General features: G+C 40.4%; 1 protein-coding gene across 4 annotated transcripts in view; it reads right to left on the reverse strand.

Moving 5' to 3' along the window:
* The window catches only part of mipol1 (mirror-image polydactyly 1), a 225614-nt gene that overhangs the window by 113580 nt on the left and 99938 nt on the right, over window positions 1-12096 (reverse strand). For all 4 annotated transcript variants that reach the window (XM_052033337.1, XM_052031773.1, XM_052032565.1 and 1 more), the window contains 2 exons: window positions 11088-11121; window positions 10664-10834 (listed from right to left, as the gene is read on the reverse strand). In XM_052033337.1, the coding sequence (XP_051889297.1) occupies window positions 10664-10834; window positions 11088-11121 (205 nt within the window). The remainder of the gene's footprint in view (window positions 1-10663; window positions 10835-11087; window positions 11122-12096) is intronic.

The raw sequence follows: 12096 nt of genomic DNA on the forward strand, positions 1-12096 counted from the left end.
AAACAGATGACAAGAAAGATGAGTGAAGGCAAGTGAAGATCCCTTATAGTTAGACCAGGGGAATCTATAATAGGGAACAGGGTAATGGCAGAGCAATTAAACAAATACTTTAGTTCTGCCTTCACAGAAATAGACACAAGAAGCTTTCCAGAAATGTTAGGGAACCAAGAACTAACTGAAGGTGAGGAACCAGAAGAAATTAGTATTAATAAGAAAACAGTGCTTGAGAAATTCATGGCACTGAAAGCTGATAAATCTCCAGAATCTGATAAATGGCATCTCAGAGTACTAAAGGAGACAGCAATGGAAATGGTAGATGCATTGGTTATTATTTTCCAGAATTCTATAGATTATGGAATAGTTCCTGTAGATTGAAGGGTGGCAAATCTAACTCCATTAATGAAAATAGAGGGAGAAACAGGGAACTACAGACTGGTTAATCTAACATCAGTCAAGGGGAAATGCTAAAGGCTATTATAAAGAATGAGATAATGGGACACTAAGGAAATATCAATGGGATTAGAAAAAGTCAACATAGATATATGAAAAGAAAATTGTGATTGATGAACTACAGAAGTTTCTTTTTGACAATGTAACTGGTAGAAAAGATAAGGGAGAGTCAGGAGATGTGGTGCACTTGGATTTTTAGAAAGCTTTTGATAAAATCCCATATAAAGGGTTTGGATGTAAATCTGAAGTGAATAATACTTGGGGTACTGTCATGGCATGGACTGAATATTGGTTGACAGGCAGGAAATACAGTAGGAATACATAAGTCTCTTTTGAGGTAGCAAACAGTAAATAGTTGGGTACTGTTGGAATCAGTGATTGGGCCTCAGCTGTTTAATAACATTAATCAATGATTCGGATGAGGGAAGAAATCCATACGGTCACAGGGAGAATGTGCAAACTCCACACAAGCAGGATCCAACCCCTGTTGCTGGAGCTATGAGGCAATAGCTCCACTAGCTGTGCACTGTAACAAACAGGTACAGAAAGAGGTTAAGAGGAGAAATGGTATATATGTTGGTGTTCATGGCAAGAGGATTTAAGGACAGGAGCAAGGATGTCTGCTACAATTACACAGGGCCTCAAGAGACCATACCTAGTATTGTATGCCATTATATAATAAAGGATATACTTGCCCAGCATACTATAGCTAACGTCCAGTCCATTGAGAACAAAGTTGATGAACTAAGGGCAAGACTAACCTACCAAAGAGAACTGAGGGACTGTTGTGTACTATGTCTCACTGAAACGTGGCTTACACCAGCCTCACCTGACTGTGCTGTTCAACCTTAGGGCTTCTCAATTCATCGAATGGACCGTACAGCATCCTCAGGCAAAGTTAAAGGCAGAGGGGTCTGCTTCTTAATCAATAACGTGGTGCTCAGACATGACGGTCCTGGCAAGCTCCTGCTCACCCAGCCTGGAATATTTAATGATGAAGTGTCGACCATTCTATCTGCCAAGGGAGGTCACTTCAGCTATCCTGATGGCAGTCTACATCCCACCACAGACGGACATGAAGCCTGCACTCAATGAGCTATACTCCGTGGTCAACAACCTTGAGACAGGATACCCTGAAGCCCTCTTCATTATCGCAGGAGACTTCAATCAGGTCAACCTCAAGAGTGTGTTACCAAAATAATACCAGCACATCTCCTGCTCCACCAGGGGTGTTAACACCCTTGACCACTGCTATACAACCATCAAAGATGCCTTCCAAGCCACCTTCGTCCTCACTTTGGGAAATCATACCAACAAGCTGTGCTCCTTCTCCCTGCATACAAACAGAAACTGAAATGGGAGGATCTGGTACAGGGAGTCGTGCAGTGCTGGTCTGAGGAAGCAGATGAGCTCCTATGTGACTGCTTTGAGACAGTGGACTGGTCCATGTCCAAAGACTCAGCTGCCAGCCTTAATGAGTATGCCACCACCATCACAGACTTTATCAGCAAGTGTGTTGAGGACTGTGTACCAAGGAGGACAATACGGGTGTTCCCAAACAGGAAACCATGGATAAATTGGGAGATCTGCTCCCTACTGAAGTCAAGGACTGCTGCACACAAATCTGGTGATCCTGATCTGTACAAGAAATCGAGATATGACCTTCGGAAAGCTATCAGGAATGCCAAGAGGCAATACCGACTCAAAAGGCAATACAGTCCCAGTCCAGCCGTCAGTTATGGCAGGGCTTACATGCCATAACAGGCTACAAGACGAAGACGGGTTGCATAGTTAACACAGCGCATCCCTTCCTGATGAGCTTAACACATTCTATGCACGTTTTGAACAGAAGGGAAGTGGATTGTCACCACCCACCCTGACAGACTCCAATGCAACTGAGCTGTGGTCACCGTTGAGGACGTAAGATCAGTCTTCTGGAGAGTGAACACGAGGAAAGCATCTGCCCAGATGGTGTCCCTGGCCGTGTGCTCAGATCTTGTGCCGATCAACTGGCAGAAGTATTTGCAGATGTATTTAACCTCTCCCTGCTTCAATCTCAGGTTCCCACCTGTATTAAGAAGACCACTATCATCCCCGTACCGAAGAAAAGCAAGGTAACATGCCTCAATGACTACCGACCAGTGGCTCTGACATCCACCATCATGAAGTGCTTTGAGAGGCTGGTCATGGCACGCATCAACTGCAGTCTACCAGACAACCTGGACCCATTGCAATTCACCTATTGCTGAAACAGGTCTACAGCGGACGCCATCTCCCTGGCCCTACACTCAGCTCTGGAGCATCTGAACAGTAAAGACACTTACGTTAGACTATCGTTTATTGACTACAGCTCTGCCTTCAATACTATAATCCCAAGCAAACTTGTTTCCAAACTCCGAGACCTAGGACTCAACATCTCCCTCTGTAATTGGATCCTTGACTTTCTAACCAAAAGGCCACAATCAGTGAGGATAGGCAGCAATACCTCTGGCACAATTATTCTCAACACTGGTGCCCCACAAGGCTGCGTCCCTCAGCCCTCTACTCTACTCCCTATACACTCATGACTGGGTGGCCAGATTCTGCTCTAACTCCATCTACAAGTTTGCAGATGATACCACCGTTGTAGGTCATATCTCAAACAGCGATGAGTTGGAGTACAGGAAGGAGATAGAGAGCTTAATGGAATGGTGTCATGACAACAACCTTTCCTTCAATGTCAACAAAAGAGCTGGTCATTGACTTCAGGAAAGGGGGCGGCGTACATGCACCTGTCTACATCAATGGTGCTGAGGTCGAGAGTGTTGACAGCTTCAAGTTCCTGGGAGTGAACATCACTAATAGCCTGTCCTGGTCAAATCACGTAGATGCCACGGCCAGGAAAGCTCACCAGTGTCTGTACTTCCTCAGGAGGCTAAAGAAATTTGGTTTGTCTCCTTTGAGTCTCACCAACTTTTATTGATGCAGCATAGAAAGCATCCTATCTGGATGCATCACGGCTTGATTTGGCAACTGCTCTGCCCAGGACCGCAAGAAAGTGCAGAGAGTTGTGGACACAGCCCAGCGCACCACAGACACCAGCCTCCCCTCTTTGGACTCTGTCTTTACCTCTCGCTGTCTTGGTGAAGCAGCCAGCATAATCGAAGACTCCACCCATCTGGGTCATTCTCTCTTCTCTCCTCTTCCATCAGGTAGTAGATACAAGAGCCTGAGGGCACGTACCACCAGACTTAAGGACAGCTTCTACTCCACTGTGATAAGACTATTGAATGGTTCCCTTATACAATAAGATGGACTATGACCTCACGATCTACCTTGTTGTACCTCTGTAGCTGTGACACTTTACTCTGCACTGTTATTGCTTTTACCTGTACAACCTCAATGCACTCTGTACTAACCCAATGTAACTGCACTGTGTAATGAATTGACCTGTACGATTGGTATGTAAGACAAATTTTTCACTGTACCTCGGTACAAGTGGCAATAATAAACTAATACCAATACCAGTGAGGCAGTTCTGCAGAGGTTCACCAGATTTGTTGCCAAAGGACGGTAGGGGACAAGTATTTGAATATTTTTAAGGAGAAGATAATTTTCTAAGTGCAAAAGGTGTATGAGGAAAGAGAAAAAAATGTTATTAAGGTAGAAGATCAAAAATGATTGTAGTGAATGGCAGAGTAGGCTCATGGGCACAAAAGGCCTGCTCCAACTTCCATTTTTGATGTTTCTGTGTTTCAAATCTCCATGTGTGATTAGTGTCACATTAAATTGATTTAAAACTTCCCTACTTCTATACTCCATAAAGACCAAATTTCCACGAGCCTGCCAAATTACTTGCTTAACCCATATGCCGTTGCTTTGTGCTTGATGCACTGCATCCCCCAAATTCCTTTGTGTTGCAATATTTATAATAATAATTTGCATTTATTTCTTCCAAGCCGCACACTTTCTCACATTATACTCCATCTTCTGTGTTCAGTTTTGGTCATGCTGCTATAGAAAAGATGCCATTAAGCTAGAAAGACTGCAGAAAGGATTTATGAGGACGTTGCCAGGACTCGAGGGACTGGGCTATAGGGAGAAGCTGAGGAGGCTTGGACTTTATTCTTTGGAGTGTAGGAGGGTGATAGGTGATCTTATAGAGTGTATAAATTGTGAGGAGCATAGATAGTGTGAATGCATCCAGTCTTTCTCCCTGGGGGTGGGGCATAGGGTTAAGGTGAGAGGGGAAAGATTTAATAGGAATCTGAGGGGTAAATTTTACACACAGAGGGTGGTCAGTATATGGAATGAGCCGCCAGAGGAGGTAGCTGAGGCAGATACAATATTAATATTTAAAAGACATTTGGACAGGTACATGGATAGAAAAGATTTGGAGGGATATGGGTCAAACGTGGGCAAATGGGACTAGCTTAGATGGGCATCTTGGTCGGCATGGATGAGTTGGATCAAAGAGCCCATTTCCGTGCTGTATGATTCTGTGACTCTATCTGTCAATTTCTAGCTCACTCACTTAACCTACCTATATCCCTCTGCAGGCTCTCCTGCTCACAACTTGCTAGCCCACCCACCTTTGTATCATTAGCAAATTTGGCTATACTTTATACTTGGTCCCTTCATCCAAGTCACTAATATAATTGTTGAGACCCCAGTACTAATTCCCATGGCAGCCCACTGATTACTGTCTGCCAATCCAAAAATGATTCATTTATTCCAATTCTCTGTTTTTTGATATTCAGCCTTTCCCCTTTCCGTGCAGTCTAACGTCATGCGGTAATCCTATCTAAAGCCTTCTGAAAATCCAAATTAACTACATCACCTTGTTCCTCATTACCTATCCTATTTTATTACATCCTCAAAGGACTGTAGCAAATTTGTCAAACATGACAAGGTCATGACATCAGTAGTAGGGAAGCTACTGGAGGGAATTCTGAAGGACAGGATCTACCAGCATTTGGAAAGACAGAGTCTGATTAGGAGGAGTCAGCATGGCTTTGTGTGTGGAAGGTTGTATTTGACAAATCTTTTAGAGTTTTTTGAAGAGGTAACCAAAAAGATAGATGAGGGTAGGGTAGGAGAATGAGGGGCAATCTGAGAGAAGTGTTTAAAATTATGAGAGGCATAGATAAGGTGGATGGTAAGAGTCTTTTCCCCAGTTTATGCCCCTTAGTACAAAACTAGGGGGCATAAATTGAGGGTGAGAGGGAAAAGATTTAAAAGGAACCTGAGGGGCAACTTTTTCCACACACAGGGTGGTGAGCATATGGAATGAGCTGCCAGAGGAAGTGGTTGAGGCAGGTACAATGGGGGGGGGGGGGGGTGGTGGGGGGGAGGCTTGGAGTAATATGGGCCAAAAGCAGGGAATTTGTTAATTTATTCTCTTACTCAAACTTCTCTCCTTTATAATCTTTTTCTCATCATCCTTTACTGATTTCCAAAAGTTTCCCAATCTTCTGGCTACCACTAAAGCTCACGACATGGTGTGTCTTTTCTTTTAACTTGATACCATTCTTATCTTCCTTCGTTAGCCACTGACGGTGCATCCTTCTGGTAGAGGTTTTCTTTCTCACTATAATGTACCTTTGCTGAGATTTATAAAATATGTTTTTTAAATGATGATGTTGCTATTTTCTACCTCTGCATATGTTTTATCAAAAGGGCTTTAAAATTTTAGAAAGCCTTTAATCCCTTAATAGTGCTACGATTGTTGCTTCTATTCCATGGAGAAGGTGATGAAAATTCCTTTCATGATGATGTGCAACTAAATAGGGCAAAGGTGTGCTTGATGGGTTTCTGTAGCTATGGATGAAAAGGTGAATGAGCAATGCAGGGAGCAGTGGAGGAATCAACAGAGATTACTTATCTTGGAATAAACGATTGAAGGAGCAGTTAAGAGCTGAAAAGCAAATTCAGGCATACTGAATAAGCGTTATTAAAAAACAAGTGTTGCAAAGTGTTTTCAGAATTACAACTGATCTTTCAAAGTAGTTATGAATTCATGAACAGGATTATGCGTAAATGCCTGGTTGGTTCTAACTTTATTAATAATAGAGCTTTTTAGGGTACGCTTAGTTGTATAGAAGAAATGAAATATGTTTAAATGTGACAGAAAACAATAACCCAACCAATAAGAGATTAGAGAATCAGGGATCTTTTAAGCCATGCAAGGAGAATGGAAGCAATCAGGTCTTAACTAAAATTGGGATGATAGTCAACAAGAAGGAGAAACTAAATAGAAAGTAATTTTTATGCATAGTACTCCTTTTACTGGAACAGTGAAAGAGGTTAGAATAAGGTACAGAAATGGAGAGAGAAAAGGGACATGATTAAGCAGCATGTTCCAAAACATGAACAAAAGTTTTGGCCCTGAAAGAAGAACATTTTGGACAGAAGCAGTATTAGATCCTGACTAAATTTTATGTCTGTGACTGTGAAAGTGACCTTATTTACCAGTTACCATACCACGTAAAGGAATAATGGTACTTCCTTTAAGGATAACCTCCCACATGTATGATTAATGTTTCTCGGGGGGGGGGGGAGGGTGGTAACAATCCTAGGAGGACAGCCAGTGCCAGAGCATTTTGGAACTCTTTCAAATGTTCTTGCACCCAAGATGCATCTTCCTTAATACACTTGAAAAATTATATATTCGGAAACTCGTGTCACTGAAGAAGCCACATAAAAGCTGTGTGACAATTTGTAATGACTGAATGATTACTTTACTCACAGCTATCATCAGTGACCGTGAGAGGCAAGTTTTGAATCTTTCTGATTGCATTTGATCAGACCAACAAGATTAATTAATTAGTTGTGCCTACATACTTCAACAAGTAAAACTGTTTCATTTGCTAGTCGCAGAGTCTTCATAAGCATCCCCATAGGTTTCTAATGTTACAGAATGGCAGGATTCTCACAAAATTATAGCTTTCATGTAAACATTATAGACTGTACACACATGGTAACAGGTGCACCCTTTGCTAATACTGTTAAGAGAAAACTTACTGTTGTTTCAGTATTTGACTGGTAATAGATCATCAGCAAAACATTACTTCAAGTGATAGAAGATCAAAAAACTGCAGATGCTGGAAAACTAAAACAGAAGTGCAAAGTGCAGGAAACACTCAGCAGGTCAGGCTACATCAACAGCTTTAAAGAAACTTCTTTTGTCCTCTTCCCATTTCTGACCGGGTCTTCAACCTGAAACTTTAACTCTTCCCACAGATGTGGCCTGACCTGCTGAGTATTTCCAGCATTTTCTATTTTTGTTTTACTTCAAGTGACACTCCAATGATTTCAAAATATTTTCACTGTGCTGTTCAGCGAAATATAAGGCAGCAGGAAAAATTACAGTCCAGTGACACTAAAGGGAAAGAGAGTGTTGGAGTACAAATGAAGTAGGCTTTTTCTCTCCAGCCTTACTCATTTTCATTTCTTTGACAAATTTCAGTGCTTGCACTTCATAGAACATGCAACATAGAACAGTGAAGCACAAGAAAACAGGCCTTTCAGCCCACTATGTCTGCACTGACAATGATGCCCATCTAACGAATCCCATCTGCCTGCATGTGGTTTGCATTCCTCTATTCCCTACCTGTTTATATCTGTTTAAATGCCTCTTAAACACTACTACCATATTGATTCTATCACCTTCCCTGGCAACGTGTTTCAGGCAACAACCACTCCCTGTGTTAAAATATTTGCCTTACAAATCTTCTTTAAACTATCCCCCTCTCACCATAAACCAATGCCCACTGGTGTTTGACATTTCTATCCTGGGAAAAAGACCATCTGCCCTACCTATGCTTCTCATAATTTGATATACTTTCTTTCAGGTCACTCCTCAGCCTCTGATGCTTGAGTGAAAACAATCAAACTTTGTCCAACCTCTCCTTGTAGCTAATACACTCCAATCCAGGCAACATCATGGTGAACCTCTAATGCATCCTCTCCAAAGCCTCCACGTCCTTCCTATAGTGCGGCAACTAGAACTGCACACAATACTCCAAATGATGCATAACTAAAGTTTTATACAGCTGCATCATGAATTTCTGACTTTTATATTCAATACCCTGACCGATGAATGCAAGTGTGCTGTATGCCCTCTTTACCAACCTATTCACTTGTGTGGCCACTTTCAGGGATCTATGGACTTCCACCCCGAGATCCCTCTGTAAATCAGTACTCCTCAGCGACCTGCCATTTACTGTATACTTTCCTCTTGCATTTGACCTCCCAAAAGCAACACCTCACACTCACCCAGATTAAACTTCATCTGTCATATCTCCACCCAAATTTCCAACTGATCTATGTCCTGCTGAATCCTTCAACACTGTTCCTTATTATCCACAATTCAACCAATGTTTGAACTCCATTTTCATCTAAATTATTTATCACAACACTAGAGGTCCCCAGCACTGATCCTTCCAGAACACCACTGGTCACAGTGAGACCAATGCCCTTCTGCCATTATGCTCTGTCTTCTATGACCAAGTTGATATAGGATGTATCTCTTATGATCTAGCCAATATATGGTGCACCTCATATGGTGCTCAGGGATAAAAGGGTGTGGACTCCTTTCTGCCAATCATTGCAAACAATATTCACGAGCAAATTAAAGGAATTACGATAATTGCTCAAATGTGGAGATATAATCCTACACAGCAAGAAAATTACTAAGTGGTTTATCTGAGTGTCTTTAAACATAAGACTTGCAGAGTCCTGTTCAGGTGGTAAAGATTTATCAATAAACCTTATGTATGCAGAATTATTTTTGGCACTGCTAAATATTAGAGATTTGAATAGTTTCTCAGTGATTCCTCCACAATGGAGTTTATGAATTTACATGCCCCAAATCCTCTGACGTTTCAGCAATAAACCAGCATAAAACTACCCGTAGAAACCAGAGCTTTTGAAGGTCAACAATTTTGCAGTAAGAAATTATGTGGTACATTTTTGCCACTTACAGCGTGACAGCCAAGTTACAATGTGCAGCAAAACAAGGAATCCACCAGTGTTTTCATTTCTTATGATTTTGACAGCAAAAAAAAGTCCAAAATTAAGCAACTTTGTCACTTACCTGCTGCATCTGCAATAAAATGCAAGGCCTTGCTGATTGGTTGATGTACTTTGTATTTGTTTCACAAATACAGTTATACCATCATGAAAGTGTCATATGGTGATACATCTGCTAACAGTTGTAAATAAATACAGCTCAAGATTTAGTTGCGTAATGCTCGAGGAGCAAGTTGTCAATATTTAGCTGTGTGTGTGTGTATGTGTGTGTGTGTGTACGTGTGTTTTTTGATGGAAAGAAATATGAATGCACTGCAAAATTTCAAATATTTGAGGTTAGATTTAAATATTTGTTTTTGTTCAGATTCCAACTAGTTTGTCTGTTTACTCAGCAATCTAATAAATGACTTTGGAATTTACAGAGGCAAATTGACACTAGGATAGATGAAATAAAAAAATGACCTAAATATCAATGGATTAGGAGTCCAAAAATCCTCAAGATACAATCATGCCAGTTATGTTGAGAATGCATCTATACGTGCCTCTAGTTCAGACTTGGTCATAGGGAAAATTATCTGTTTAGAGCAGGAACACAAGCACCTTTACCTGCACACCCTTAGTGCCTACTTCGTCAATGTGGCTGACAAGTTCAATCTAGATGATACTACTTTCCAGCTCCCTCAAACTTCAGATAACAACTTCTTGGTCTTTTAGGGAAATAAATCAAGGATGCATTTTATCAGGAGACCCTGCATCTCACTTCACCTTGTTTACTTGCTTCTAGTATCTTGGCAAGTCCTAAATGTATAACAGAAGCCTCTGCCTTGTTAACATTTGATTAGTCAAGGGTGATTAGAAGTTTCGTGCATGACCAGGGATGCTGGAAAAGTCTATAAATGGGAGAGACTCAAGAATGCCACATTTTACAGGAATAATAAAGAATTTGCTTTCCAACCAACACATGGTTATTCCTGCCCGTTTTAAAGTCACTGGAAGAAAGGATCCTGTAGAATTGACACATCTCATTATGAAAATTAATTCCGGATCTTGAATTTGAACTTGAATAATTTATATACTTTAGTTTGGTTCTTTTAGTGTCTTTTTACTTGAAAATTAATGCTTACTTAACTGATGACATTGTGAAGAGAAAAGGTAACTGGTTAAAGATGTAAAGTATCTTCGAAGGACTAAAAATACTTACTCTTGATAAGGCTGCATCCCTTTCCTCAATAACTGCATTCATTTCTTCAGCAGTTATTCTTTTCTTCCGCTCCCTGGCTTTGTGAATTCTATCTACAATTAAATCTCCGTTCTTGTCAACTGCTTGCCTTGTATCAGCATTGTTGATTCGGTTCAGTAATTCCTGCAATGTCTATCAATAACATTTACATGATAGTTACACATGAATTTAGAATTAGATTTTGTTTGGTTTAGACTTAATTAATGGCCACATGCAAAAGTACACCAAATAGAATTACTCAATTTTATAAAAGATCTGAGATGGACATTATTACTGTGTCAAATTCATATTTTCCTACTTCTTAGCTCTGGAAACCCACTCAATTGTGTCTAAGCCTCTAAGATACAAGAGTGACATTAAAAAATCTCCTTAGAGAATGGCTTACCATGTCATTTTCTTCAGGGTTAATATTTTCCAACCTAGAAAAGGGACACAGAGAGCCTGATCAGTAGCATTTCCTTAGCACAGCAAAATGAGTTCACTTCCTAAATCTTTCCACCTCAAGTAATTTCATTCTACTAGTCTTTAGAGTCAACCATGACACTAAACATATTAAAGTGCCACCTGCTCTATTCCATCCTTCAATAATGCTCCATATCTTCAGCTCTGTCTGCAGACTGTTAAGTTATTAATGTTTACTGCTATATATGACTACAGGGATCAACTGTTCATATGTGCAGAGATGAAGGGAGAGCTGCTATGGCGGCAATACTAGCACTCTCATGGCATTAGCCTCTTCTGCCCTAAGACTTCATAAATCTATTTCAATGTCTCACTTCACATTTATAAAAATAGTCTGCCATTTACACTACAGGCTTTGCACGTGTGTTTCCGCAGTGGATTCTCAACCAAAAATGTACTCGGATACCTTCCAACATCAATATAGTGTGTCTGACTTGCAGAATTATGCAGTCACATTTTAAAATAAGTTAGGTGCAATCTGTTTCAAGCATGCAAGCAATTGCCTTGTTCAATGGGAGATAATATATAGGATGTCATTTTTCTTCACTTTTTTAAACAATGGTTTAACAAATATAACATGTTCCTTTCACATTGATCTAAGGCAAGCTTTTACATGGCACAAACACAAAGACTGAGATTGTTAAAAATACTGCAGTTATTCCCTTGCTTTCCCTTATCGAGACAAGTTCAGAAATCTACTGCTGGTCTGTAAGGAAGATCAATTAGTCAACACGTTTTAATCCATATTAACGTGGATTAAAAAAAATCAAGTAAATTTTAAGTCAGAAATACAGTATATTAATTCATTTTTTTCTTTGAAGAGGAGACAACTCTTAAGAATACAATGATCAAAGTGAATAACAGCTACATAATTACTGACATAATATTGGAAAAGGGTGCAGGTAACTTTCAATAATGTTATACTTTTCACT

Source organism: Pristis pectinata, chromosome 1 (assembly GCF_009764475.1).
Source record: "Pristis pectinata isolate sPriPec2 chromosome 1, sPriPec2.1.pri, whole genome shotgun sequence".
Taxonomy (NCBI): domain Eukaryota; kingdom Metazoa; phylum Chordata; class Chondrichthyes; order Rhinopristiformes; family Pristidae; genus Pristis; species Pristis pectinata.